The sequence below is a fragment of the Coturnix japonica genome, chromosome 8, assembly GCF_001577835.2.
Source record: "Coturnix japonica isolate 7356 chromosome 8, Coturnix japonica 2.1, whole genome shotgun sequence".
Classification (NCBI taxonomy): domain Eukaryota; kingdom Metazoa; phylum Chordata; class Aves; order Galliformes; family Phasianidae; genus Coturnix; species Coturnix japonica.
In genome coordinates, this window is record NC_029523.1 from 3,734,441 (window position 1) to 3,761,133 (window position 26,693).

Genomic DNA, 26,693 nt, shown 5'->3' on the forward strand with positions numbered 1-26,693 from the left:
GCTTGGGAAGCAGATTGTGGAAAGAAAGAGAGAGAAGGTTTGTCAATGGGTACAGCAGCAAGGGGACGCCCCCAGGACCCCTCATTTGCTGGGGTACCCACTGCCTGGGCTCTGAACTGTACATCCTCAGTATGGCACTTTCTACTGCGCACCCACCTTGCAACGGCCAAGACACTGGCTGCGTGTGTGCAAAATCCCACATCACCACACCATCCCATGCTCAACTGGCCTCAGCTTGAATAGACCAAGTCCCCACACCTTGCCCCTTATTCCCCACCAGCCCTGAGGATGAAGCCAGCAAGCATCACCTCAGCCACCAGGTCCCCAGAGAACCCCAAGGGGGGCAGAACCTTGTGTTCCAAAAACATTCTGCTGTGTCCTGTGTGCAAGTGTGACATCAGCCCTTAGCGATGTTAGCTGGTGGTATCACAACACACTGGATTCTAGGGCCTAAGCATAGGACCCACACGAGGGTGATGGATGGATTTTTCATGCCAGCTGTTTTGATTGAGGACGTGTCCCATGGTCCCAGAAAAGGCAGCCTGGAGACAGTCCTCCCTTTGGATCAGTGCAGCCTGCCTGGTGAGCAGCCAGGATGTGTCTAGGCAGGGGAGCAAGGAGGGGTCTGGCTGGGTGTACCTGCCTGCATGGGCAGGAGAGGGGTAACAGGAGCCCCTGTGGCAGAGGGTGCTTTCTAGGAATGGGGAGGGGAATTCTGCTGTTGCAGCCCACCTCTGCACGATGCTGCTTTTCACTGCTATTTCTTCCTAACAGGAACCTTGAAAGCTGGGGATGCTGCCTCCAGCTGTGCCAGCTCATTGCTCCCAGCGCTGCCCCCACTCCAGGACAGCTCTTCCTGCGACAGTTCCAGCTCGCTGCTGGGTGAGTTCCCAGTGCTGTGGGGACATCTGGTGACAGAAACAGTCACCTCCACAACCCACAGATTGACACAGAGCAACCCACCAGCCAGAGCCCTGGGCAGAGAAGGGCTCTGCTGAACACTGCACTGGGGATGAGTTTCCTCCTGGGTCTCCAGCACCACCCCCATCCCCACAGGTGCCTGTGCTCACACAGTGACCCTGACTCACTGCTGTGCTGTTTCGCTCTGCAGACTGCAGCTCCGCAGCCTCAATGGGCAGCGAGCTCCCTGCCCGCACTATCTACAGACCCTGGTGCTCACCGTACAGCTACATCATCAACACCAAAGCTGCCTCTCAGAAGCACCTCTCCTCCAGTCCACTCAGTAGCACCTGGAAGCCTGAGGATCCCAAAATCCTCTTGGATGCCCTGTCCTCTTTCTCCTGCTCTTCAGAAGAGCTCCAGACCCTGGAGACTGTCAGCAGCAGGATCAGTATCACCTCTGAGGACATCCTTGCAGCTTCCCAGGAGCAGCACATGCCAAAGCAGGGCTACAAGTGCATGTCATGCTGCCGCGTCTTCCCCACACTGTGCTCAGTCAAGAGCCACATCCAGCACAGCTCCCAGGAGGGCTACAGCTGCAAAGTGTATTACCACAAGCTCAAGACCCTGTTGGAAAAGGTACAGGAGACCAAGAGCCCTGAGGTGTCTGAGTAGCCTCAGCAGCTGGGCCACTGCCGCAGGAGGGCACTGCTCCATCGCTCCACTGCTGCACAATAAACAGCACACAGAGCGCAGACTGCCTGCTGCTCTCCTGGGAGGCACAGCTCTGCTGCAGCCCCTTGGTGAAACAATGCTTTTCATGTCCTTTAAGAGTTTGTTTTCCTTCCCTGGTGGCCAAAAATTCCCAATGTCTGGAAAGCTCTGCTTAGCATCTCTGCAAAGGGATATGCAAGCCCCAGCAGCCCACAGGGGCACCTTCGAGTTGTCGGACAGCCCTAAGATGACCCCAACACCATTTGGGGCACCCCTGTTTCACAGTCAGTCAGCACCACAAGGCAGTCGCAGCTGAGGGCTGTGGGGTCCCTCAAGGGAGGATGCTCAGTTCCAAGAGGATCTGTGCGATGCTGAGGGTGCCATCCCCAATGCTGACTGCCAGCCCAGGCTGGCAGAGTGTGGAGGGCAGGAGGAGTATAGAAAGAGAGAGAGTCAGCGAGAAGGAAGAGACAACAGAAAGCCTTGAGAAATAGAAAGATTTATTTAGCAAAAGCCAATCAACTAATGACAACACCCAAGGGTTAAGTGCACTTACATTGACAGATTGGTTTCTCAGATAGACCGAGTCAACAGTTAGTAACACGACAGTTGTAGGAAAAGAAAGGACAAAAAAATATAGCTATAAAACCCCGGTCAAGGTCCGTAACAAAAGTGAGAAGCTAGAGAGGCATTTTGTAGGCAGTGCTGGGTTAGGAGGACCACTCATACATACACGTGGTGCTGCAGTGCAGCACGGCACTGGGTGGCTCCCAGCTGGCTCTGGCAAGGCACAGGGGGTTGCAGCACCCCTGTCAGCCCTGGGGCACCGCTCACCATTCCCTGTGGTTGTGCTGACCATGAGCCCAAGGCTCAGCCCGGCCTGCAGGAAATACCCAGGACACTCTGTACCCACTCATGCTCTATCCCCTCTGGAGCTGGTGTGGGGGCTTCCCTGGACACCAGACCACTGGTGGGTGCATTGAAACAAACACAGAATGATTAGAAGGTCCATCTGGTCCAAGTTCTGCTCCAGAAAAGCCACCCAGCACATGGTGCCCATGCCCACATCCAGGCAGCTTTTGAAACTCTCCAGGAAAGAGACCCTGCAGCCTTTCTGGGCAGCGTGTGCCAGAGCTCAGCCACCCTCACAGCACAGAAGTGCTTCACACAGAGCTTCCTATTCCAGCTGACTCCATTGCCTCTTGTCTTATCCCTGGGCACCCCTGAAAGAAACCTGGCTCCTTCCTCTTTGCACCTCTCCCTTCAGATATCTAAACACATCAGTGAATTCCCCTGAGCCTTCTTCAGGAGGAACAGTCCCAGCTCCCTCAGCCTCTCTGCTCAGCAGAATTGCTCCAGTCCCTTCTCCATTTCCACGACCTCTCACTGGTCTCTCCCCCTGGAGCTCCATGTACCTCTTGCATCAGGGAGCCTACAGTGCTCCCAGCATGGCTTCATCAGTACCAAGCAGAAGGGCAGGATCACTGCCTTGACCTGCTGCCTCAGCTCAGCTTGGTGCCCTCCAGAACCATCAGCTCCATCTCTATCAGCCCACTTCTCCAGTCCCTCTGGATGGCAGCACCGCCCTTTGGTGTACCAGCAGTTGCTGCTCCCATGTTTGTCATCTGCAGACAGTGCTGAGGGTGCCCCATCACCCAGACTGTCCATGCAGAGGTTCACCAGGACTGTACCACCACTGACCTCCAGGGTACACTGCAAGCTGCTGGCCTCCAATTAGTCTGCACTGCTGATTATCATCTGGGCCTGTCTGCCCATCCATCCCGTACATCAAGAACTTGTCTATGAGAACTTGCCTCTTTTGGAGGCAGCATCAAAGGCTTTAACCAGTTCAGAGATAACCTGCTCTCTTCCTTTCATCACTAACATACTTACAGAAGCCCTTCTTGTTGCTGACATCTCTGGCCAGATTCAATTCCATCTGGGCTTTAGCTTTCCTAACTTCATCCTCAGATGCTCACATAATCTCTCTATTCCTCCCAGGTTGTGTGTCCTTACTTCCACCTTCTGTGGGCTTCCTTTTTGTGTCCAAGTATGTCCAGGAGTTTCTTGCTCATCCATTTTTGCCTGACTTTCTCTTTGTTGAGATGGACCACTCTTGAGCTTGGAGGAGGTGATCCTTGAGTATTAACCAGCTTTGTCAGGCTCCTCTTCCCTCAAAGGCCACAAACCACAGGGTTCTTCCAACAGACCCACAAAGAGAGCTTTTCACTCCCCTCCCTGGCCTAACAATCTTAAGAATTCCACCATCTCAGGTCACAGCAGCCAAGGCTGCCTTTGACCTCCACATTCCCCACATGCCCCTTGGTGCTGACACAAGATCCCATCAGAGAACACATCCTTCCCACTAGGACTCTCTAGCTCCTGACAAGCTCTGCTACCTGCAGTGCCCACCTCCTCATGGGGTGGACGGTGCACAGCACAGCCCTTGCTCCCCCTGGGCTCTCACCCACACCCTGCTCCTCAGCCCTGAGGGGGATGGAGCAGAAGGAAACCATGGACCTTCCTCACAGCAGGATCAAACACTGGAGTGGAGCAAGAGCTTGAGTCTGGGAGATACACAGCCAGGGGTTAGATGCAGGCAGATCAAGCAGAGACAGCTGGCAAAAGGGAAAGCAGCAGGCAAGCAGTGAAGCAAAGCAGAAGCAGGACAGGAGAGTGGAAGTGGAAGATGTGGAAGACAACCATGCCAATCCTGTCTCCCTATGTTTTCATATGGAGCAGAGGGAACGTCAGGGCTCTGGTTTGCACCCCTTCAGCCATACTCTCAGAGGCTGCAGCGGTGGGTGACTGATAAGCGTGTCTGCAGAACAGGGAGAAGCTCTGACTCCTTTGGAGGTTCTCAAGGACATCTGCCGTCCTCCTAGGGACTGGTGGAGGCCCTGTCATTCTGGATTCACTCTTCTGAAGAGTGAAAACCACACACATGAAAGCGCCCACATACACAGTTGTCTGTCACCTGTGCCACCCACCAGCTCCCTTTGTAGACTGCCCACCTCTCCCATTCCAGCTGAATACAGGCACTGACCCCTGCACCAGGCAGTTCCTTGCAGTCTCTCATGACTTCTGTCACCTTCCAGAGGGGTGCAGAGCCCCCTTTCTCCATGCTGGTGTCAGCATGCACCCTGAAGCAACCAGCATGAATCCAGACCCTACCTGGGAGCAGGGTTACCCCAGCCAGGTGATGGTCTACACAGCCACCAAGTCACCCTGCAGTATGACCCCTTCTGGGGAGTATGAACATACACTGTGCCTGCAGCAGCTAGGGAAGGAGGAGATCTTGCTTCCCATGGAGAGGCTGTGCATGTCTGTCTGTGCACACAGCCATTGCCAGCAGTGGTCTGGGGGCAAGCGACTGCATGGAAATGGGATGGTTCATCTGTAAAGCCAAGCAGGGAACTGGCAGTAGCAGTGGTGCAGGGAAATACTCAAAAATATGACTTGAGAGCACCAGAAAGCCTTTGGTACCTGCTAGCTGTACCAAAGAGCTCTAGAACCAGGCAATGAGGGAAGGAGGATTCCTCCTCCCTGTGCTGTCTTCCCTGGCTCTCACTCCATGTCCATTTGCACCTCCCCATCCACTTCACAGCCCAGGAGAGGAGCAGGCAGTGCCCAGCACCCTCTGTCTGCCTGAGGCAAAGACCAACCCTCCCCCACAGTTCCACAGACCCCAGTGCGTGCAAGGAGCTGCCCATGCCTGGCCATACTGTGCAACCTCCTCTTACCCCCTCACCTTCCCAAACTCCTCCGCAGCATTCCTTCCCCTTCACTCACACACCCACATTAATGGGGCACCATCTCTCGTCCCTGTAGCATAGATCCAGCTTCATCTCCCACCAACTCTACCATGCAGGAAACAAATTCATGTAGGCTCTTTCGTGCCTCCTGTCCCTGTTCTTTCACTCCCTCAGCAAAAACCTTCTCCAGTTTCATTGCTTGCCCCTATAGTAACACTGCTAGCAGTGGCTCCTTAACCAGCACAGTTGCTGGGCAGCAATCCAGCAGCACAAGGAGCCCTGCAGGGACTGCTGCTGAGGGCTCTTTGCTTCCCTTGCTTCTGATCTCAAAATGCAGCTTGGGAGGACATGGGGACCAGGGAGCAACACAATCCTGGCATGAAGCTGAGGGTGCTGAGGACTGGCTGAGCTCAGGACAAGATGACTGGCAGCAGGGAAGGAAGATCTGCCCCCTGCTCCAGCTGAGACACTCCAGTACCATCATGTCTACTTCCCTGAAGCGGGCTGACATGGGCTGCACGCATCAGGGTCCTGGGCACAGCACAAGCCAAGAGGGAACTGCCAGCACGGCAGCATCACGCACCATGCCTAGCTCTGGCCCCTGCTGCCATCCAGCCCCACACTCCCTCCGCCATCCCTGGGGGTCCCGGCTGCTCTGTGCCACCTCTTGCCATCCCCTACACCGCGATCTCATCCTCCAGGCTGTCGCCCAGGTCCTGCTGGGGCTGGACATTGAGCAGGCGCGGTGGTTCCTCCTGGGACCAGGAGTCACGCTCCTCACTCTCATCTGTGTTGGACTCGTACTCGGAGGCGATGCCCGACTCACGGAACTTGAGGAGCTCCAGGCTGCCCAGCGCCGGCTCTGGGGCATGCGACCCCGAGCTCGGCAGGAAGTGGTAGCACTCCAGCTTCACCAGACAGTCGTTCCTACCTATGGGGCTGCCCAGGGCACTGGGGAAGCCTGAGCCGGAGCCCAGCTGCGGCAGGTGGGTGTCCTCGGGCTGCGGGGTGGTCGGGTCGCAGAGCACGGGGAGGACGCTGGAGCGGAAGGTGATCTCCAGCAGGCTGTCCTGGGAGCCTGCTGCAAGAGAACGGCATGGCTGAGAGGCAGGTAGTGCCACCCTGTCCCTCCCGGGCATCCCAAGGCCACCATGGCTGGCTGCAGACCTACAGCCTCAAATGCTCAGATGATAGTATCACGTGTGCCAGGAGCTGCTGGTCAGCAAAGAGCCAGGACAGAAATCTAGCTGCCTTCTCCTGGCTCCTGCAGGGAACTGAAGGCCACATCTACTGGAGAAGAAGTCTAAGGAGGGTCTCTTCTGGCAAGGAGGGAGCTGGCATAGGCATGTAGCTTGTGGGGAGAGCAGGCATACAGCTGATGGACATGGGTGATGGCCACCCAACACCTCCCTCCATCCCGCATGCAGGCGTCCTGCTGCACATGCACAAGCCAGTTCAGAAGGGCACTAATATTGCCAGTTTTCCCAGAAAACATATGAAATGCACCAAAAATGGGGTGTAACACCCACATGTTCTCCACAGACCCTACCACGAGCTGCCCTCACAGGGGCGCTGGTGCTGTGCTGTGCCATGTCACCAAGCCCAATGTCTCTCCAGAGCCAGGGTGCACAGCAAAGTCCCCAGCCACACACCCCTTTGTGCTGTGGGTTCCCCACTAGCTATGAAGTGAGAGGATGGGGCAGGAGTGCTTACTGGTGTTGTTCCCTGCCAGCTTCAACTCCAGCTCCTGCACCTGCTTGACCAGGAGTGAGATGTGCTGCAGCAAGTCCTTGTTCTGAAGCAGGAGCTGGTGCACACGTGCCTGTGCCTCCAGGCGTGCCGCCGCCTCAGCAGCAAGCTGGTCCTTCAGCAGGTGGACCTGTGGGACAGGAGACACACCATCACATCAGAGTACACTCAGTGACTGTGGGGAATGCAAGGGAGACCTTTGTACAGTGCTGCTGGGTGAGGCAGCAGCCGGCAGTGGTGGAATTGCAATTAAATGCTAAGCAGGTGCGCAGTCTCTGTGCTGACAGCATCAGCCTGGAAAAAATCCTTCCCCTCTGCATGGCAGGAGCCTGCAGCAGGACAGGGTGGTGCTCAGGTGCTGCAGGGAAGCAGCCAGCAGAGCCCACACGTCACAGCTGGCGGAGGAGCAGTGCTTTATGCCACCAATCTCTAAGGACAACATTCAGACAGACACTTGGCCATAATCCAAAGGGCAGGTATCTGGAAACACCTTAAGAAATCAAGCCTCTCCAGTCAGCGAGGGACCTAAATGATATTTCACCTCCAGCTAATTACAGGCAAGGATAATTACAGAATGGTCCCTGCAGCTACAGACCCATCATTTGACACAGATCCTGGCCAACACAGCGCAGCTACTGGTTTGTTAGTAAAGAATTAAATATGTTCACAGACAAACTGGGTATTTCTTGAGAGAAGATAACAAGTGCCATCAACAGAGATGTTGACGTAATGCGTTCAGTCATCTAACAGGCATTTGACACAGCAGAACATAACTTTTTCATTAATAAATTAGTGTGACACCAAATCACCACGGCTCACACTGAATGGATTGGAGAGGAGCTAAGTGACAGCTCTGGGATGAGAACCACACTGAGGTGGGCAGAGCTCCAGAGCAGGGTGTCAGCCCCTGGAGAAAGCAGGATGAGCCACTGGCTGGCATCCCACAAGCCAGCCAAGAAAAGGCTACGCACTACTTCAGATGGTTGGCCTAGGCGACCTTAGCATTCTTTTCTGATGTTACTGATTGTATGAAAGATCAGCAGTTGAAGAGAGCTCTGGAAGGTGTCAGGGAACAACAAGCAAAGCTACAGTCATTTGTCAAGTGGAGGAGCCAGAGCTGCTGAAATGAAGAATACTCCCACAGAGTGAGCTGCCGGCCAGGATCAACACCATGGTGTGACATTTGCCACATGCCTCATGTTGGGTCTCCCCACGCTTCAATGTTGCACCCCCAGAAAACAGTGTTGGGACAAACCTGTGCCACAGCCACTTGCGTCTGCTGCTGCTGTTGCTGCAGGAGCTGCTGCAGAAGCTGCATTTGGTGATGGGCAGACAGAGGTGTGCCCAGGTCGGGCAGTGGGGCGGATGAGGGCAGCAGCATCTTGGGCGAAGCAGTCAGGATGTCTTCAGGGTGGAGGCAGCCCTGCAATACACCAACATCAATAAAGGCAACCCTGAGAGCTGCCAAGCATAGAGCAGTCCCCGAAATTTCCAGGAATAAGGCTGCTGCATTCCAAGCAAATCATGCTTTGCTGAGGTAGGGGGAGCCTGCTGGAAAGCTTTGAGAACAGTTTTTGCCTGGGGCTGGCTGATGGGCTCGCTGACCTCGCCGTGTTCCCCCAGGCTTGTGACAAAAGCACAAATGGTATTGCAGTAAGTTTTGGAAAAGGCTGCTGTTTCCCATGGAAGTTTCCACTGTCTCAAAAATAATCCTTTTTGGAGGTGCACGAGAAAAAAACATTATCCCTATCAGCTCTGCCCCAACTCTTTCCGTGTGGCTGAGCTTTGGTATAGTGCTCTGCAGACACAGCACAGCCCCGAGCCAAAGGGCAGCGGCACACAGCTTTGATCTGGGGGCCAGGAATGCTGCCAAATCCCTCCTGACCTCCAGGCCCTCAGAGGGACTCACACACCTTGGCGTCACCGCTGGTCTCCTTGCCCACAGCATCCAGGTCCGTGACTCCACGGCTGAAGTCGAGGATGTCAGCCCCAGGCAGTGGCAGCTCCACAGCATCGATGTCAGTCTCCTCGGCCGAGGTGGCTGCCCGCTCTGCAGCAGTGAGGCGGCAGGCTGTGGGACAGCAAGGCATGGCTGGGGGTGAGCACTGGAACCCTGCATTCCCCCCCTCCATCATTCCCTGTACCCCTATCCTCGGTTGCCCCATCTGTTTGATCTCAGCTCGCTTGCATTTCCCCCAGCAGGAGCTACCCAAGCACATTAACGTCCCGCTTAAACCCAAGTTCCTTGTAATGTTCCTTAGGGTTCCCCAGATGCTGTGCCCCAGAGCAGTGCATGGCCACTGCAGGCTGGGGACTCTCACATCACGTTTCCATGATGTGCTTCTGTGGCTTCCAGGGGCAGATGAACACACCCAGGGACCAGCAGCCAAAAAGCCTTGGATTTGGGGGAAGCTGGCCATTGAGAGCAGGAGACACAGAAAGCTGAAGGTAAACAAGAGGTTATGGGAAAACAAAAAGGACGGATGCTCAGAAATCCCCAGGGAGCTGCATACCGAGGCCAGGACATTGTGCAGAGGAAAAACAAACAATGAGCCTCTCAGGACAGCAGCAGCCTCTCAGGACAGCACTGCTGCAGAGGACCCTGCACCCTGTGTGGGATGGGGAATCTGTATGCAGACAGGCAGCAGGACCTGCTGACATCCCAAAGGGCCCCTAAAATGGGCTTGAAGAAGGCTGCAGGTGTGCAAGCCAGCTCTTGCATGAACGCTGCCTGCTCCCCTCTCTTCCAGTTCCAAGCTTGGGGACACTGGGGATGGTCCCTGCTCTGGCCCCTTTCCTGGCAGCAGTGAGGAAGTGTTTGCAGCATGTGAAGCGGAGATCATTTGGGCACCCAGCCGAGCCCAGAGCGCTGCTAATGGGCTCCCAGCACGAGGGATGTCTGTGAGGATGAAGGTTAACACCTAGAGAAGGCTCCTTGCTGGGCAAGATCCCGCCGCACTGCAGGACAGACTGCCGTGCAAATCCGTTCCCTGCAGGTGTCAGCTGGCAGCAAGCTTCACCGACAGACAGAGGCTCTGCAGATGGTGTCTGCCAGCCACATCAGCAATGATCTGTGACCCCTTCACCCCAGTAAGGTACCTGGGACATCCAGATCGTCCCCATTCCTCTCGCTGTCCCCGTCCTCCTGCCCGTCTGCATTTTGCTGGGTGTGCTGCAGGCTCAGCTTGTGGCAGACTTCAAACGCCTGTCCCACCGTCCGCACGATGCGCATGGCTTGGCTCTGCAGCAGGAGGGAGAGGAGCAGAGGCATCAGCCCACTGTGAGCAGCTGCCCAGCTTTCTGTGCATCACCACTGTGACTGCAGCTCAGAATGCAAACCACCGTGATTTCAGGTCCTGGCCCAGTCACCCCACTGGGATGTGTTCCCCTGCATCCTCACCTTCTTCTTAGATTTGAAGACATTGCATCTGAACACGTTGCTAGACCCATCCCGAGCAATGTAGCTGAAGATCTTTAGGTCCTGCGAGTCATGGGACACATAGAATATCCTGCAAGGACAGAAAGGGAGGGGATGACATTGCCTCCAACACACGCTATCCACAGTGCCTAGGATGCCAGCAAGGCCACAGCCAGAGTCTCACAGGGCATGCTCTGGGTGCTGGCAGCTGCCCAACCTCTGCAGCACAGCCCTGCAAAAGCCCAGCAGAAATTCATTTTTGGCAGTGGTTCCACCTAGGGTGAAAAAAATTCCTCTGCTGACTCAGCAGTAGCAAATGCTTCATGAAGACAGCACAGGGATTACTCTGCTCAGCCCCCACGGCAGCACTGGGGGTGCCAGGTTGCAGGAGACCCACAGGAACAAAAACCTCTGTGCTTTTTTGGTGTGCTGGTCTCCTCTACCCCAGCCAGCCTGCTGGATGGATGCTGGGAGTGCACAGCAAGCCAAAGCAGCTGCCCTGTGCCCTCTGAGGTCACCACAGGATAGTCCTATCAGCCACCATGCCCCAGCCCGGCTCCAGCCTGTGGAGCCACCCCGCCATCGGGTCTCTCCCTTCCCCAGCAGGGTGCAGCTTTATTGCTCTAATTGGGATCATTAAAAGGGGCTTAGTGGCACCTGGCCCGGCTGTCCTGCAGAACTCAGGAGAGGTTTTCCTGCAGGACTGTGCCTGCTCCCAGCTGAGCACGGACCCACCAGCCATCAGTGCACAGCTCGGGGCTCAGTTCAGGCTGCAGAGTGCTGGTGTGGCACGTAAGTGCCTTTGGGCCATCCCATAGTGATCTTACCTGTAAATGGGATCGTGCATGACAAGCATTTTGTTCTCGTCCCAGGCCCATTCTTTTTTCTGCAAGGGAAAAAGCTGAAAATGAGTACGTCAGATGCTGCCCTCGTCATCGAGAATGGGGCAGAGGCAGTGCTGGGGCAGTGCTTGCTGTAGCCCTGCTGCTGCCCTACAGCCCCAGCAGATGACCTGCCCAGTGTGCAGCCAAAAAGCCCCACACAGCCAGAGTGCTTCCTGCCCAAAGCACAGCCGGGGGTCTCCTGATTCCTGGCAGTCCATGGGTAACCATCTCACTGCACACCCCGTAGGTCTCCAGCACTGCCCCACCTTGGTCTGGGGCTGCCTACCTTCTTCTTCTTCTTCAGAATGACCTTCACGCCGTCCACCGACACGATGAGGTTCACCTTCTTCTTCTTGATGTTCTTGGCTTTGAACTCATACTGCGGAGAGAGGCCAAGTTAGTCCTCCTGGGGAGCTCTGAGGGGCAATTCCCCAACACCCTCCCCCAGCCTGAGCTCTGGGAGGAGAAATACTACTCCAAGTGCAGTTTAGTGGGGCTCAGTGTAAAATCAGAGATGACTGCTAAGGACTCAGTGAACCTCGCCGGGAGAGACAGCATAATGCGATTACCCACTTCAATTAGAAATCACTGGATGGGAAATAAAACCCAGGAACTTCCAAAGATCAGTGACTAAACACAAAGCTCCAGCCCAGCCACAGGGAGAGAACGCCATTCCCCCAAACCCAACCACTCCTGCGTGCAGAGCCCTACAAGCACCGAGGGCTTGGGCAGGGTGAACAGGTCAGGTGTTAACTGAGGCTGAGCAAAGTCCCACACAGCATCAGTGAGGGCTGCCTTCTGCTAAAGCTATGGCTGGCAGTTTTGGGGTAAAACCACAGCACTGTGTGGCTTAATAGAACCACACACACACACATCTGCTCCCATTGCAGAGTCATAGAACCTCCCCACTGACATTGGTACCCAGCGCCCCTGTGGCACAGCATCCCTGTATCCTGCATTCAAGGAAGAGGGATTTAATGAACTTGTTCATTAGCCAGACTTGCTGCAAAGGGAGCAGCAGCCGAGCCCTGCCTTGGGTCCTGCCGAGGCTCTGTGTGACATTTCCAGCACCGCATGATGCATCAACTCTGGCAGCCAAAGCCAGCAGGCAGCGAACGCTTCTGGCCCCGACCCACAATCTAATGATAAAAGACCTGAAAATACAATTCCTCAAAGCCATTTGGAAGCTGCTGAGGGATGCAGATGACTCAGAAAAGCATCCAGTGGGGTCATGCAGCTCTGCCTGTCTCAGCTCATGGAGTAGGCAAGCTGGGAGAGCCCATACGCTCTGAAGCCACAGTGATGGGCTGCAGAAATCAAAGCTCAGGCTTCCACCATAAACTCCACATCCCATCCCTGCCTGCCAGCTGCTTGCAGGGCTCTGTCCCACAACCCTGGTGCAGCAGCAGGTCTCCAGAGCTGCTCAGCAAGGAGCCGGTTTCCAAGGGTCACCTCTCACAAGCAGAGGTGATGCAACACACTGAGCACAGCCCCCACCACCTCAGTCCGACCGACAGGTCCTGCTGCTCATTGATCAGCAGCACCGCACCACGCTGCCGAGCTGCTGGAGCCCAAGTTTGCTGTTCTGGTGACCCTGAGTGCTAATTAATCTGGGCTCACAAGAGACAACAACCCTGAAAAACAGCTCAGGGTTACAGAGACTATTTTTAGCCTGGGCTTTGGGTGAGTAACAGCCCCAGGAAAGCAAAGCAGACGGAGCGGGACTCAGCAAAGGTGTTACCAAACCCTGGCACGGGCTGTATGGGGCAGAACAGGTATGGAGCTGCTGGGGAAGGCTCCCCTGTGCCTCACCCTACTGGGGCTGCTGGTGAGGGCACTGCCTGGGCTCATCCCTTGCCCGCCCACCTCGAGGCAAGCATCCTGCCCAGCCCACGCTGCAGCCAAATCTCTTTGTGGCAAAGCTCCAGCGTGAACTGGAAGCAGCAAAGAAAGCAAATTCTCCGAAGGGCTGAGCAGTCAGATTTGCTCCCTTAAATCTGGCCCTCGATCCCGATGCTGAGGAGAGTGTGAAGCTCCCCTGCAAACCTGAGCCACATTCTTAAGGACTGTGCCGCATCCACTCCAGCCCAGGCTCATTAGTACAGCACTCCAACAAGCACAGACACACTTTGGGATACGTTTCCCACGTAATAAAGCACAGCTCTAACCAATAAAACACTAATGAACTCACGCCCATTGGGTCTCTCTAATGAGACACTAACCATAATTTAATAACGAATCCAGAATTCAATAAAGCAGCAACTCAGCTTCCCCTCCTCTCTGATGCACACTTGTCAGTCCAAGGTGCAGAGGTCCCAGGGGAGGAGGGGGTGGGTCAGGAGGGCAGAGCTGACATCACCACCCAAAGCTGCCCCAGCGCAGTGCTGGCAGGTCTGACTGATTCAGTGCACGCTGCAGTTGCAGCAGGTGCTCAGCTGGACCTGCCATCAGCCCACATTAGTTGTCTACATGCACAAAGGCTGTGGGTGACACTGGGGAAGAGACCCCCTGTTGGTAGAGGAGAGAGGGAATGTGCCGGGGGAAAAGGAGCAGCAGAGCCCAGACACTCAGCTCTGCAGTGCAAGTAGGAACATCAGCACCATTTGGGAACCACTTTGCCCTGCTCACAACTGCAGCATGCAATTTATTCTGCCCTGTTCACAAGGCTTTGATTCCTCAAACCAAACAGATTTCACCCCAAGCTGTAGCTATGTGTAGGGTCAAAGCAAGCACCAGGTTGTGCAGATTGTCTGAGCAAGAGATGAGTCTGCAAACTCAGAACTGGGCAGGGTTTGCCCAAACCCCCTGTCTCATGGTGCAACAATTCCAATGAGCAGGGTTTTGTTTTATCCCAACCCGCACAAGGATCACCCTCCACTGACCCAGAAGATAATTTGCACCCTGCCCAGGGATGGGACACAACCTTATCACCTCCTCTCCCTGCCCTCTGGCAGAGCAGCATTGTTTTTGCTGGCATTGAGCTGGGGAGCACCACCAGGACACACAGCCGGCATGCAGCACATTGACATCCATGCTTGCACCAGTGCCAGCTGCCTCACATCACCACGAGCAGTAGGATCCTACATGAGGAAAGCAGTGCTCATAGCACTGGAGAGGCTGCTGCGGGAGGAAAACCGTATTTCTCACCACTGAGTAAACAAGGAGTATAAGCTCTGCTACAAATGTTTCCAGTTCATGGAGATGATGCCCAGCCTGCTGTTACATAAAGAAAAGAAGAAGAAAAGTCCCTTAATTTCACAGTTCCCAGCAAAAATAAGACAAAGCAAAACAAGACAATAAATAAATAAATAAATAAATTTTAAAAAATCAACAAAACCAACATGTTTATCTCCTCATTTAGACAAGAAATGTGTTTTCCTAAATACCAGAGGCACAAGCTGACTTCAGGTTGGTGGGAGTCTATTTTCAACATCTGTCCCTCATGCAGAGTTTGCTGCTTAAATATCTTCAAAGGCGTGCTCTTAGAAAGAAAATAATGCCAGCTGGTGTATGCATCATTGCACAACACATTTCTACTGGCAGAGTATTAGAAGTGCCCTCTCTTGAGAACAGACTGATGCATGTTCCTTAATAGAGAGCGCATGTAACCTTGTCACTTTGGAGTAAAATTATGTACACGCTTTGAGTGAGAGGGGTACGTGTGAAAAGCATGAAAATCTCAGCCCCCTTAGAAATAAATGTGTTGTACATCCTCATCTCACTGCTCCTACACAGCAAAAGGGCGAGGAAACTTCTACCAGTGAGCTACGTTGGAAAGATCGGGTGCTAAAGAAAGGAGATGGGGCATCACTAGGCTCAGCATCACCCCATACTCTGAAGAAGATCAACCTGCATAGAAGTGCCCTCATTTCAGGCCAACCCATCTAACTGCAGTGGGTATGGAGTTAAATCTGCACACTGGCATCCTCCATCAAAAGGGGAAGGGTTACTGGGAACGCTCAGCAGTCAGACTGCACTAACACAGCATACAACCAGATGGGAAATTCTTTGATGGAAGAGCACCTAAACACAGCGAGCCATTGCTGTCCCAGCCAACAGAACAAAAGCTGTGCTTCAGCCCAATGCCAACTCAGGGTAACAAAGCAGAGAGCAGCAGCAGCTTTGTGAAGCTTCCCTCAGTTCTGGTAACAACCTCCTAATGAACAATTAACTCATTACCAAACAACAGCTGCGGGTGAGTTTAATTAAGGCTCCACAGCTCCAGAAGCCCAAGAATTCCTGTTGCACACCCAACCCCAACAAGCCCCATCCCTCTGCACACAGCTGCGCTCTCCCAGCAGAGCCCGGCACTGCGACGCCGTGCAGATCACGTTAGCAAGCAGAGGCACGTCCCTGCGTGCAGCACCGCAGAGCGCTCATGGACCAACACCGTGTGTCCCCCCACGCACACAGACACACGCCTGGGTGTGCCAGGAAGCCTGTCTGCACAAAAACATCCTGCGTGGCTCTCCTGCACAGGGGATGACCAGCAGGGCTCCCACCGGTGCGTGCATGGGTTAGGTTTTGCCAGTGGCCACACTTTATCCAAAGGTAGCATGGAAAGAGGAGTAACAAAGCACGGGGCGCTGTTTCCTGGGCTGGTGCTGCTTGGCAAAGCTTTTCCACTAATCAGATCTGCGCATATGGAAAAATGCAGCTCCACGGTGCACGAGTGCATCTGAAGCGAGCTGTGATTGTGGTGTGAGCTGACAAGGTCAGTGCCTATATTGCCATCCAGCTTCAGGTTTAATTTTGGTAACCGTCTGTGAGGGCCGCGTGCACTGACGGGTATAAATGGGAATCAGTCTAAAAATACCCGTGTTGCGACAGCAGCAGAGCACAGTTAGGGAGGCTGCTTTACAATGAGCCTGGATGGCAGCATCCCCATTTATCACATAAAATAGGCGTCCCGATAACACTGACTATTTCACAATAAATCCCGTCTGCTCAGTTTGCTGTTCCCCACCATACAGCTGCCTCCGTCAGCTCCCTCTGCCTTCTCTTTTACTCCCGAGTTCCATTAGCCAAGCTAACACACAGGGGCATCCCTTCAACCAGAGTAGCTTCATGGGAAGCTCAGAGAAATCAGAGCTGATAGAGGTTAAATCACCACCCAAGGCCAGCAGTGAGCATCCCACTGCCGGTGTATGCAAGATACTGGTTCAACTGGTTGCAAACAACCAGGCTGCATGGCCACAGGCACTGCATCCACTGCCTTGGGTGTGGGGGAATGAGGAGAGGGCACACTGCATCTGTAGGGGATTCACAGTGGAGGGGCAATGTGGAAGGTGGCAGGATGCCCCAGTACGTGCTGTTCTTGTTGCAGAGCTCAGTTCAGCCTTGCAGACACAACTCCAGCAATAAACCGTACCCATTTTGGTGTTTATCATCTCTTGCTAAAATAAGCAGCAGCAGCACATTCTTTGGAAACCCCATATCTGACTGGAATTTGTGGCATTTTTAATTAGCTGCTCATTAGCTCTTCCAAACTGCAGGAACGAGTTGAAGACAGACAACGTGCCCGGTTGGGATAGAGCCGTGCTGAGGCTTGGGTTAAAACTGACAAACAAGGGCTGCAAGGAGGAGGCCATGAGGAGGCCATGAGGAGGAGGCCGCGCGGGCGCCATCTTGGCGCAGACATGCAGTGAGATGCTGGAGATGGCTGACCGTGGGCAGCCCTCAGATCAAAGGGACCACAGGCATGATGTGGTTTCTGCAGAGCAGGGCTGTGCCGGTTGGCATGTTTGAGAGCACCGGGCTGCCCTGAGCGGCTCTGCAGAAACTCAGCCACATCAGCCTTGCCATGGGAAGAGTCAGGAAATGCTTGGCGAGCACCTTTCAAAGAGTGGCGCTCTGTGCTTCCTTCTCAACATGCTTTCCAAAGCAGGCCCCAAGGCAACTGCCGGGCAGCATCTCTGGCACCACTGGAGCCTGCCCATCCCAACTCCACCTCTGCACCAGCAACAAAATGGGACAACAAGAGGAACGTGTCCATGCAGTGCTGCAGGGAGGTGTCGATGCAGGGAGCAGTCTGAGCACAGCAATCTTTGCAGCCCAGGTTGTGACACAACCAGGATTCATTCGTTTGCCTGTTTTACTGCACCAAATTGCATAAAAAGCTTGAGTACCTCCAGCGTGGAAAGCAGATGAGAACAGCAATGACAAACCAAAAGGAAGCAGGCTGGTAATAATGTAACTAAATCAGCAATTACAAAATTCAGGCAATTAATAAAGACCGAATAAGCAACAGCATTAAATGCTTAGCGCATCAGAAGCAAGCCAGCCCTGTGGGTCTCATTAAAGGGTAACGGTGCTCAACAACGTTTCTGGTTTGTAAGTGGAGAAAAAAAAGGCAATTATTCCTATCACACATTTGTTTCCTGGTTCCTATTCAGCAATAACTAATGCAGGTATTAAAAACCATTCACTAAACTCTACATTTCAAATCAGCAAGTCTGAATACCATCCTTCAGAGTCTAATAAAGAGTTATAGACTCAGATCCTTGAAAAAACTCTGAGTTATCAAAGGTTTCAAGCTTTTGGGCTGTCAGAATGGAGCCAATATGGGACTGAATATCAACCAAAAGGATGGCAGTGTAACTTGATACAGCCAGTAATAGTCTTATGCAAGATGAGGTCCTAAGCTATCCCAAAACTATTAGAGGTGTACCACGAAGAGGCATCAGGCTGGATGAGAAACTTAAAGAGCATCTTCCAATTTCCATCTATGCAAGAAATTTGACTAATGTCACCTAAAACAACAGTACAGCCCATCCCGAGGGGGGTGCAATCTACTAACCACTGGATTCCAAAGTGAAAGAATAGACAGAAATTTGAGAGAAAGCCACCATTACCCATTGAACCCCACAACAGTGAGAGCACAACACTTATTTTTATGCTGGTCTGGAAGAAAACAGCATATTTGATATCCAGGTCAAGTGAACTTGGTGTCTATTCATTTCAGCTTGATTCTATATGGCAACGTCCAAGCTGCTTCCCAAAGGAAAAGGAACAGAAGCTGAATACGTAAGATGCAGAAATCTATTACAAAAAATAGAAGTATCAGACATCAAGGAGTGTCCTCCAGCAGGAAGGACAGTGAGCTGAGCTTCCACTGCCATGCTGCTGCTGCTGCTGCATATGGACAACAGGGTCCTAAGTGTGTGAAAAAGGGAATGTGCAGCCTCTCAGAAAGGTGAAATAATCTCATAACACAGTGCCATGGGAATCCCTACAGATATAACTGATGAAATATCACCTGCTTTATAGCGCACTTGGATGAAGCAATAGGAAAGAGGTTAGAAGGAAGCAACAAGAATATGCATTAGGCTCCCAGACTCAGGCTAGAGGGACTGAACAACACTTAGTTTGTTCAGCTTGTCCAACAGCCCTGCACTGCCTGGCACTGCCCAGGGCAGGTGTCTGCAGGGCTGCAGCTCTGTGGAGCAATACATAGGTGACACGGCAGGGAACGTGCCAGCAGATTAAATGGAGCAGTCCTTGGTCTTTGAGGACCAGCAGAGAAGCACAAGAGCAGAAAGGATCACGTACAAGAGCAGCATTTGAAACATTGATTTCAGCTCAGATAAGCCTGACAAATCCTTTCCTCTTCCTAAGTCACAGTTTCTCATCCGTCAAACTGACATAAAGTAGTGCTTGATCCTGACCTCCTCCAAGTGAGATTTTTTTGCTCTTTGCTCTGCTTTTTCCCCAACCTCTCTCTCCCCAGAGCCCTCACTTGCACAGCAGGAGCCAGGTACGGCATCTCTGCCATGCAGACACCTGCCCACATCTGCTCTGCCCAGCTCCATGCTGTGCAGGCTTCAGTGCCCTCCCAGGAGCACAGAGCTGTCACGGTGGCAGTAGGCTGAACACCCTGATTTATTCTGAAACCCACAGGAAAATTCCATGCTGCAGGAAACCAGAAGTAAATCTCCAAAGCACTGCCATGGGTGCGATGAGTCATAGAAACTCCTGGGGACTGGAGCAGTGGGGACAAGCCCAGCTCTAAGCTGTGCCTGCTGGGAGATGCCAGGACAAGCTGAAACCCCAAATCAACCCCACCTCAGCACATCCCTCTCGACCTTATTTTCTGCAGTGCTCCTGTATCAGTTTTGGAATCTCTGAAATGCAGAAGGCAGAATGATCTCACATAGAAAATGAGACAGTTCTAAGAAGTCTAACATTAGGACCTTTTCTAATGCACAGGAACGCTGTGTAAGGGTGAGCCTGGCCCCTGCATCACAGCAAGTACCCAGGGATGTTATGCTGGTGACACAGAACACAGCCTTTCCCCTCAGTGGCTGCACATCAACAGAAGAACAGCCAAAGCAGACAGGGAGGGACTGCCTAATGAAGCACCTCCAGCAAGTCCTCCAGCATCTTACCAAGGTCTTACCAAGAGAGCATGGTGCTGCTCCTTACCCAACACGTGCAATAGCATCCTCACCAGTCATTCCACAAGCATGTGCCCAGCAATACCACCAGGTCAAGGTCTGAAGTAAGTGGGAGGTTATCTCAATGCAAAGCTAAGCGGTGCCAGTGGTGCCATGGAAGATCAATAAGCTCGCCTTCACCCTCTTTAATCCAATAAATGGCAATTGTGACAGATATCCCACCCGTTCCTCCCAGACCTAATAGAATGCAGCCTTCTGCACCTGGGATAATGATGGGAAGCTATTAGCTTTAATAGCTCACCCTGCTCCCAGTGCTGTGCTTTTACTCCCAGCCTGCATTGAGCCTGAGCCCATCACACATCCCCCCACAGGGCCTGCAGCCCAACCCCCATCACCCCATGTTATAGCAACAGCACAGACTGCAGTGCTTGTGCCGCTTGCCTTCTTTCTTCCCTTTTGTCAAGCAAGACATGATGAGTGTCCTAACACTTAGAAACTCGCTGCAGTGCTAACAGGTATATCTCAGAAAGACGCTAATTAAATGAGCTGCAAATTACACCGTGGGCTCTGTGCAAATGAGTGGCCACACGCAGCAGTTTTCGCACCAGTCCAACTGTGCATGTGGCTTTCAGGATGAAAAATTCCGCTTTCAGCAAGCTTGTTGAAATTCAGAAACTTTGCCAGTTTGCTGAAATAAAGCTCGGCTATGCAAAGCAGAAATCGCACAGAATCAGATGTACCTGGCAGAGCAGGAGGGCTGGAGGAGTTAGGCTTTAAAATGCCTGAAATGCCTCCTCTTTTTGAACCTGCAAAATTTCACTGGACACTTCCCTGCACCAGGCTTGCAGAAGACCTCCAGAGAAGCAGCTTTTACAGTGCCTGTGTAAGATTTCATCCTTTCTGGAACTAGAGAAAACCTGGATTAAAGCCACGATCAGCAACCCATGCAGCAAAAAAAAGAGGAGCGGAAATTCTCTGGAATGACTGTGCCAGGTAACATGGCTGCACTGGAAACAAGCCAGGAGCACCGGGTGGGAGGCATTTGCGTATGCTTACATCATGGCTGCATTAACAACCCATACAGTTATGGTTGTGCTCAACCATCCTGGGGTAAAGGAAAGGAAAAAGAAGTGTGTTTGTAGCGTGTTTGTAGTGTGTTTGGCTATTTTCAACTCCAATCTTCTGCAGCTCTGAGCCCATGTAGTTAGGACAGTGCTGTGACTGCTTCGAGTGCACAGGCCACCCTGTTTGGAGATGAGGAGGAAAAAAGGCTCAGCAGCACATACACAAACCCAGCTGCTCACCAGGAAAACAAGCCCTGGCCTCCTGTATTTGTTGCTGCACATGTGGCCAAAGATCATAGAACCGCTTGGGTTGGAAGGGACCTCAAAGATCAGCCAGTTCCAACCTATTGCCACAGACAGGGTTGCCACCCACTAGGTCAGGCTGCCTGCTCTCAGTCGGCACGCTTTCCCCACACAAAGCCCCTCTCGATCCAGCTCCACAAAACAGACAGAGCCCAGCTCTCTGAGTGCATCTGGCTCTGGTGCACTGCTGCCTCTGCGGGGGAGCGGGGAGCACACAGGCAGCAGGAATGCCAGCAATTCCTGCTATGCGTGTCCGGCGTGCCCCCCAGGTCGGGGGACATCCCACCAGGATGCTGCAGCCCAGCCAGGCCCAGCAGTGCTCGCACGTCCTCTGGCAGCACATGGGGGCTCCCAGGGTGTCCCCCCCCCAGAAACCCCACTGCAGCACAGGGTTCCCGTGCACTTCTGCACCAGTCCCTCTGGCACATCACATTTGTGAGCTCAAATCCTTCTGACAACTTGCATCTGTCCCACCTTACTCTGCACCAAGGCAGCTTGAGGTCATATTTCAAACACATCATTCATCACAAGAAGTCATTACCTTAATCTGCATCCGTTCCACCAACCAGAGCCTCATCTACATGTTATCTAGGCTATGCTTAAGTTTGTTTATATAGGTTTTCTTCTTAAGCATGGGGGAGTTTCTGAAGTTCTCAAAGCTGTGCCTGTCCTCTCACGCTGATGTAGAGCTGTGAAACTTTAGGGCTGAGCCGCTGATTTCAGAAGCTGCATCCCAGGTTATCTTTTCCCAGGACAACAGTGGTCCCAGGGAACTTGAAGGAAGGAAGAGAAAACAGCTGCCCATGAGCCTTGTGGAGCTCCCAGGGGTGTAACACATCCCCAACCCAGCTCAGAACCAAGGTGAGCAAACCTGATGCCAGCAGAAGACCTCCCAGCCACTGGGCAGGCAGGACAGCGTGCAGGAGTGCTGTCAGGAAAAGCCCAGGGGCTATTTACACACCAAAATTTGAAACTAAAATCCTGTGCCAAGATGCCAGACCCCTTGAAGAGAGGTTGGAGGCTTCCCAACCACACGTTCTGCAGGAGGGGAGCAGAGGAAGAGCCGCTCCAGTGGCTGCTGGCCAGGCATTATGTGACAGGAGCGCTCAGCATCCTGGTTGTCCCTATTTTGGGAAGCCTGATGACTTCAGAGCCAGCTGACGTCCCCTGACCTGCTCGCCATCAAGTGAGCCTGCTGCTGGCTGGCCTGCAGCTCACCCATGTGCTGCTGGTTACTTGAACTCAGCTTTCATTTGCACATGGCCACTTACAGGACACAGACCTGCACAGCAGCGCTTTTAGACCAGAAGGAGAAAACAAACATACCTCTCCTATAAGCCATATACTGCTGCTTTGTAACCAGAAACAAAACCAGCAACCCTCTGAACATACCGGTGTCAGCAATCCTGCACCAGGCACCAGGCACCCACGTCAATGAGGGAGTGGGGGAAGACTTGGGCAGACCTGGGAAGGGGAGGGCTGTGACCCTCACCCCAGGGGGCAGGAAGGAAGGAAGGAAGGAGCATAGTCACAGCACTCACCCGGATCCGCCGCATGGCTGTCACAATCTCCACCCTGCTGTTTGGCCGTGGCACATCCAGGCTGCCTATGTACTGCATGGAGAGAAACAGTGGGTTAGCCCTGTTTGCAGCTCCAGAACCCCACAGCCTCACACTGCCCTGCTGCACCCATGCGCAGCCCAGACTTTTGCCCACCGGTACCCAAAGTGCTGCAAGCAATGACCTCTCTTCCCACCCACCCAGCCCTCTCCCTCCCCACATAGAGCAGTTGCCCTAAATTTCCCAGCCTTGCTTTCTGTCTCTTCCTGCCCTGTGGCATGGCTTGCAGACAGCAGTCACACTTCCCCTCCTGTGTCACCTTTTGCTTCTTTAGCTGGTCCTCACGTGAGCATCTTTTTGTTTGACAGAGTAAGAGGCTTTCTTATAGGAAAACCCTATAATAGCTTGAATGACTAAAATGGGGCAGTCCTTTGTACACTGCACATGGCTCAGAAGCCTGTTGGATGCTGCACAGCGCAAGTTTCCTACCATAGGAAGAGAAACAAGGATCTATACCTGTTCTCTCATTCATATTCTTCATAGCATTCCCACTTGCAAGAAAAAGCCAGATTAATCTCATTAATAAATCAAGATGAAAAAGTGTTAACTGTGCAAAACTCTAAGTGCCCCCAATCAATGCCAGCAAGCTTTGCCCCTACCCCAGCTGCACAGAGCCCATCTGGGTGCAGGGCACAACTAGCTCTCCCCAACATGCTCTGAACCCACCCTGAGCCCCACATGGATCCCATAGGAAGGTGGATGGTGACGGTGCAGGACCTGGCAGCCATGAGGACACTTAAAGAGAGGGGATATAAAAATAAACATCAAACAGCTGGCTTGCTCGTCATGTGCCGCAGCAGTGCAGGACAGCCTTATGCAACCAGGAATTAAGCCCCACGACGCAGCCACAAGCAGAAGCAGCACTCACTTTCTAAACCCCAGCAGCTGAAGCCTGACTGCAAAAGTAGCAATTACAGCCCCTAAAGAATCCTCCCATCCAGAATCAAGGGTTTAGGTTTTATTATGAGAGGTATCTTTGCCATGAATTTATTTCCCTTTTTTATATCAAGCCTGGAGAGCATCAATAGGAACTCCTGACCACCAAACAACCCCACAGGGTGCACTTTGCTCAAGACCAGAGCATCCTGCTCACATCCCACACCCTGCTGCTGGGAGCACAGACCTCAAGCCCACAGCACCTCAGCACATGGCTCACAGCCCTGAAATCGTCCACCTCTCCTTCACTCTGGAAATAGACAAAGCTTTGCAGTGTGATGAGCATCCCTCAAAAAAACTGCCAGTGTGAAGGAGTGAAGACGGCCATGAGAAAGCACTGTGCTTATCAGCACCCTCAGCTCTCCTACCCGAAGCTTGGGGGAAGAGGTGTGGGAACAACCAGAGCTGCTGCTGGGAGCAGGGCCACCCTGTGCAGCCTCCCCATCCACTGAGAGGACAAGCAATATGCCCATAGGCCCTTGCCAGCTCTCCCTGGGCAGGAGGAAGACAAACAAAAGAAAACTGGGAAATACATTTTGCAATGTTTACACATATTATTTAGCTTCTGTGTTTTCTTGGTGCTTTTTTTTCATTTCCTTGAGGTTGTTTAATGTTATCCTGCCCCATCAGAAGCGAACTCCCTTGAGAGGGTGATCTGCCTGAAAACACAGGGATGCCTCCCAAGTGGTGTCCGTGGGACCGAGAAAGCCTTTATGGAGAACAAGCATGCTGGCACCTCACAGCCCGGCATCGTGCAAAGGTCAGGGCTGAATCATCCCACTGGGGAAGCCCAAAGCGGCTGCCTGGAGCCTTGCCAGCCCTGAGAGCTGCCCTGAGATAAGGAGCCGGCAGCAGGGGCAGAGCTGCTGGTGTGGGAGCTGGAGGCGGCACCAGTCCTAAATCCTGCCTGTGTTCCCCAGCTACTGTGCTAACTCCCATGAGAAGCAGGACAGCATTTTTCCGTGTTGCTCCCTGTGCTGTGCCACCACCATAGACACTGTAGCATGGGAACAAAAAGCCAAGGCAGAGATTGCACCAAGGGTCAGGGCAGATGAGGAGAAGCACACCCCAAAGCATGGGGCAGCATAGTGGGGGAAACCCATGGCTGTGGTTCCATCACTGCTGCCTGTACATGGTACTGTGGGGACCCTCATCCTGCTGGAACTGCTTTCCCAGAGCAGCCCAGGGGGAAACATCCCCTGGGGGGAGAGGTTTGCTCACACCCAATAGGGCAAAACTGAGCAGGAATGGAAAAGCTGATGTGCCAGCTGACTTCAGTGGAAAAGCCTCCTCTTCCTGGCCCTGGCCAGTCATGTGCCCAGGAGTCTGCAGCCTGCCAGTCCACATCACCTGGGGACAGAGCTGGTGGGACAGCATTGTGTCAGAGGGCAATGAACACACTATACTATCTCCTGCAAAAAGACACAGAAGAGAGGTTTGGGAACCCCTTCATCATGATGATACACAGGCAAAGAGGAAGCAGGGCCAGGCTATGGAAGGACAGACCCCCAATAGGAGGGGAAAACACTGCTTGTGCTCCATCCCCATGCACACACTGTGCTCCAAGTTCCACTGCACAGCCACAGAGCTGCCCCAGGGCCCCTCTCTGCAGCTCCGCCAAGTCCCGGCAGAGAGCTTTGCTGGGAGCTCCAGCGAGCAGCCTCCAAACTGACTTAACAAGTATGGCAAAAATATGCCACTGCTGCAGAGGAGAACTTCTGTGGCGCTTGGCAAGGTTATTTATAGCCCGCAGCAAGCAATCCCGCGCTGCAGCTTTGCTCTTGGTGAGCAGACCTTGCTGAGCATGCTGTGTTCAAGAGCTGCCAGCAGCAACACCCCCAAGTACTACTGCCAAACCTGTCCCAGGCACCTGGAGGTATGAGCTTCAAGCAACCTGTTTCCTGCTCCCAGCATTGCCCGGCTGCCAACAAGGCCTAGCAGGGGATGGAGAAATGCCCACAGAGGCAGCCTGCAGCAGGGCACAGAGCTGGATGGCCCAGGTCGGAGGTGCCTGCATCTCTTCTGCTACAAATTCTAACATCTGTTGGCACCGGCACATCCCAGTGAGGGGCAGGCAGGCAAGTCTGCTGGATCTGGCAGGATCCACAGGAAGGAGCACACTGGATCCAAGCAAAGTCTCTTCCATGTCCTGTCTCCAAACATAGACGGCGGCAGATGCTTGGTTCATTCTCAGTTTCCCACGCATGAAAGTGAAGAAAAGTTCTGACAAACATGACAGAAAATGCATGGTTGCCAAGATCCTCTAAGCCCACCCAAACCCACCCGCTGCCAAGAACAGCAGCAATCCTCCCCCTGCTCACAGGAATGCTGGCAGGGAGGTACCTGCAGCCCACAAGTCCTGGTGGCTCTGCATGAGGACCCCATCTCCTTCTCCAACACCTGAGCTGCTCATAGATTTCATCCCCCAGTTTTCCTTTCAGGAAAACAAAAAGCAGGCTCGTGTGCCCTGCAGCCTGCTCCAACTGGAAGAGCCACAATGGGAAGAGGTGGACGGAAGGTGTCTTTATTCTTTAAATACCCATTTATTTAAACAGGAAACCATTGCACAAGTGGGAATTCATGCCAGCTCCCCTGCGACACGCTGCAGCTCTCAGCTCTTTCATCCGAGCGCTTCAGCACACCCAAGAGGCCCAGATCTTGATTTAATCCAACAGTTTTGACCACAATGGGCAGAAAATGAAGCCAGCTCCTTCAATTCCCACCAGCTTGATCGAGGCACTTCAAAGATGTGGGGACTTTCAGTGCCAAGAAAGGTGGCCAGCAAAAACAGATCAAAAAGCGTGAACCACATTACTACTCCCTGAGAAGATGGAGCATTATTCTATTATTATTGGGTTTGTCTCCAGAAAATGGATTACTGTAAGGCTCGGAGGGTACCCTGCTCAGAAACAGTGTCCCTATGCCAGAGTATGTGGCTGCAAATAGCCCTGGTGG

General features: G+C 53.1%; 2 protein-coding genes across 12 annotated transcripts in view; one reads left to right on the top strand and one right to left on the bottom strand.

The window, feature by feature from the left end:
- NOS1AP (nitric oxide synthase 1 adaptor protein) overlaps positions 1-26,693 on the bottom strand; it is a 30,417-nt gene that overhangs the window by 1,548 nt on the left and 2,176 nt on the right. For 3 of the 11 annotated variants that reach the window (XM_032446342.1, XM_032446347.1, XM_032446350.1), the window contains 9 exons: positions 22,725-22,796; positions 11,707-11,799; positions 11,364-11,437; positions 10,519-10,627; positions 10,218-10,359; positions 9,032-9,189; positions 8,374-8,541; positions 7,083-7,248; positions 6,301-6,450 (listed from right to left, as the gene is read on the bottom strand). In XM_032446342.1, the coding sequence (XP_032302233.1) occupies positions 6,301-6,450; positions 7,083-7,248; positions 8,374-8,541; positions 9,032-9,189; positions 10,218-10,359; positions 10,519-10,627; positions 11,364-11,437; positions 11,707-11,799; positions 22,725-22,796 (1,132 nt within the window). Of the gene's footprint in view, positions 1-3,666; positions 6,451-7,082; positions 7,249-8,373; positions 8,542-9,031; positions 9,190-10,217; positions 10,360-10,518; positions 10,628-11,363; positions 11,438-11,706; positions 11,800-22,724; positions 22,797-26,693 lie in introns of those variants that run through there. The other 8 variants (XM_032446344.1, XM_032446348.1, XM_032446349.1 and 5 more) reach the window with 6 other exon arrangements.
- Positions 374-1,716, top strand: SPATA46 (spermatogenesis associated 46). Its single transcript, XM_015869334.2, has 3 exons — positions 374-582; positions 775-882; positions 1,112-1,716. Exons 1-3 carry the CDS (start codon positions 411-413, stop codon positions 1,573-1,575), a joined length of 744 nt encoding a protein of 247 aa, XP_015724820.2. The 5' UTR covers positions 374-410; the 3' UTR covers positions 1,576-1,716.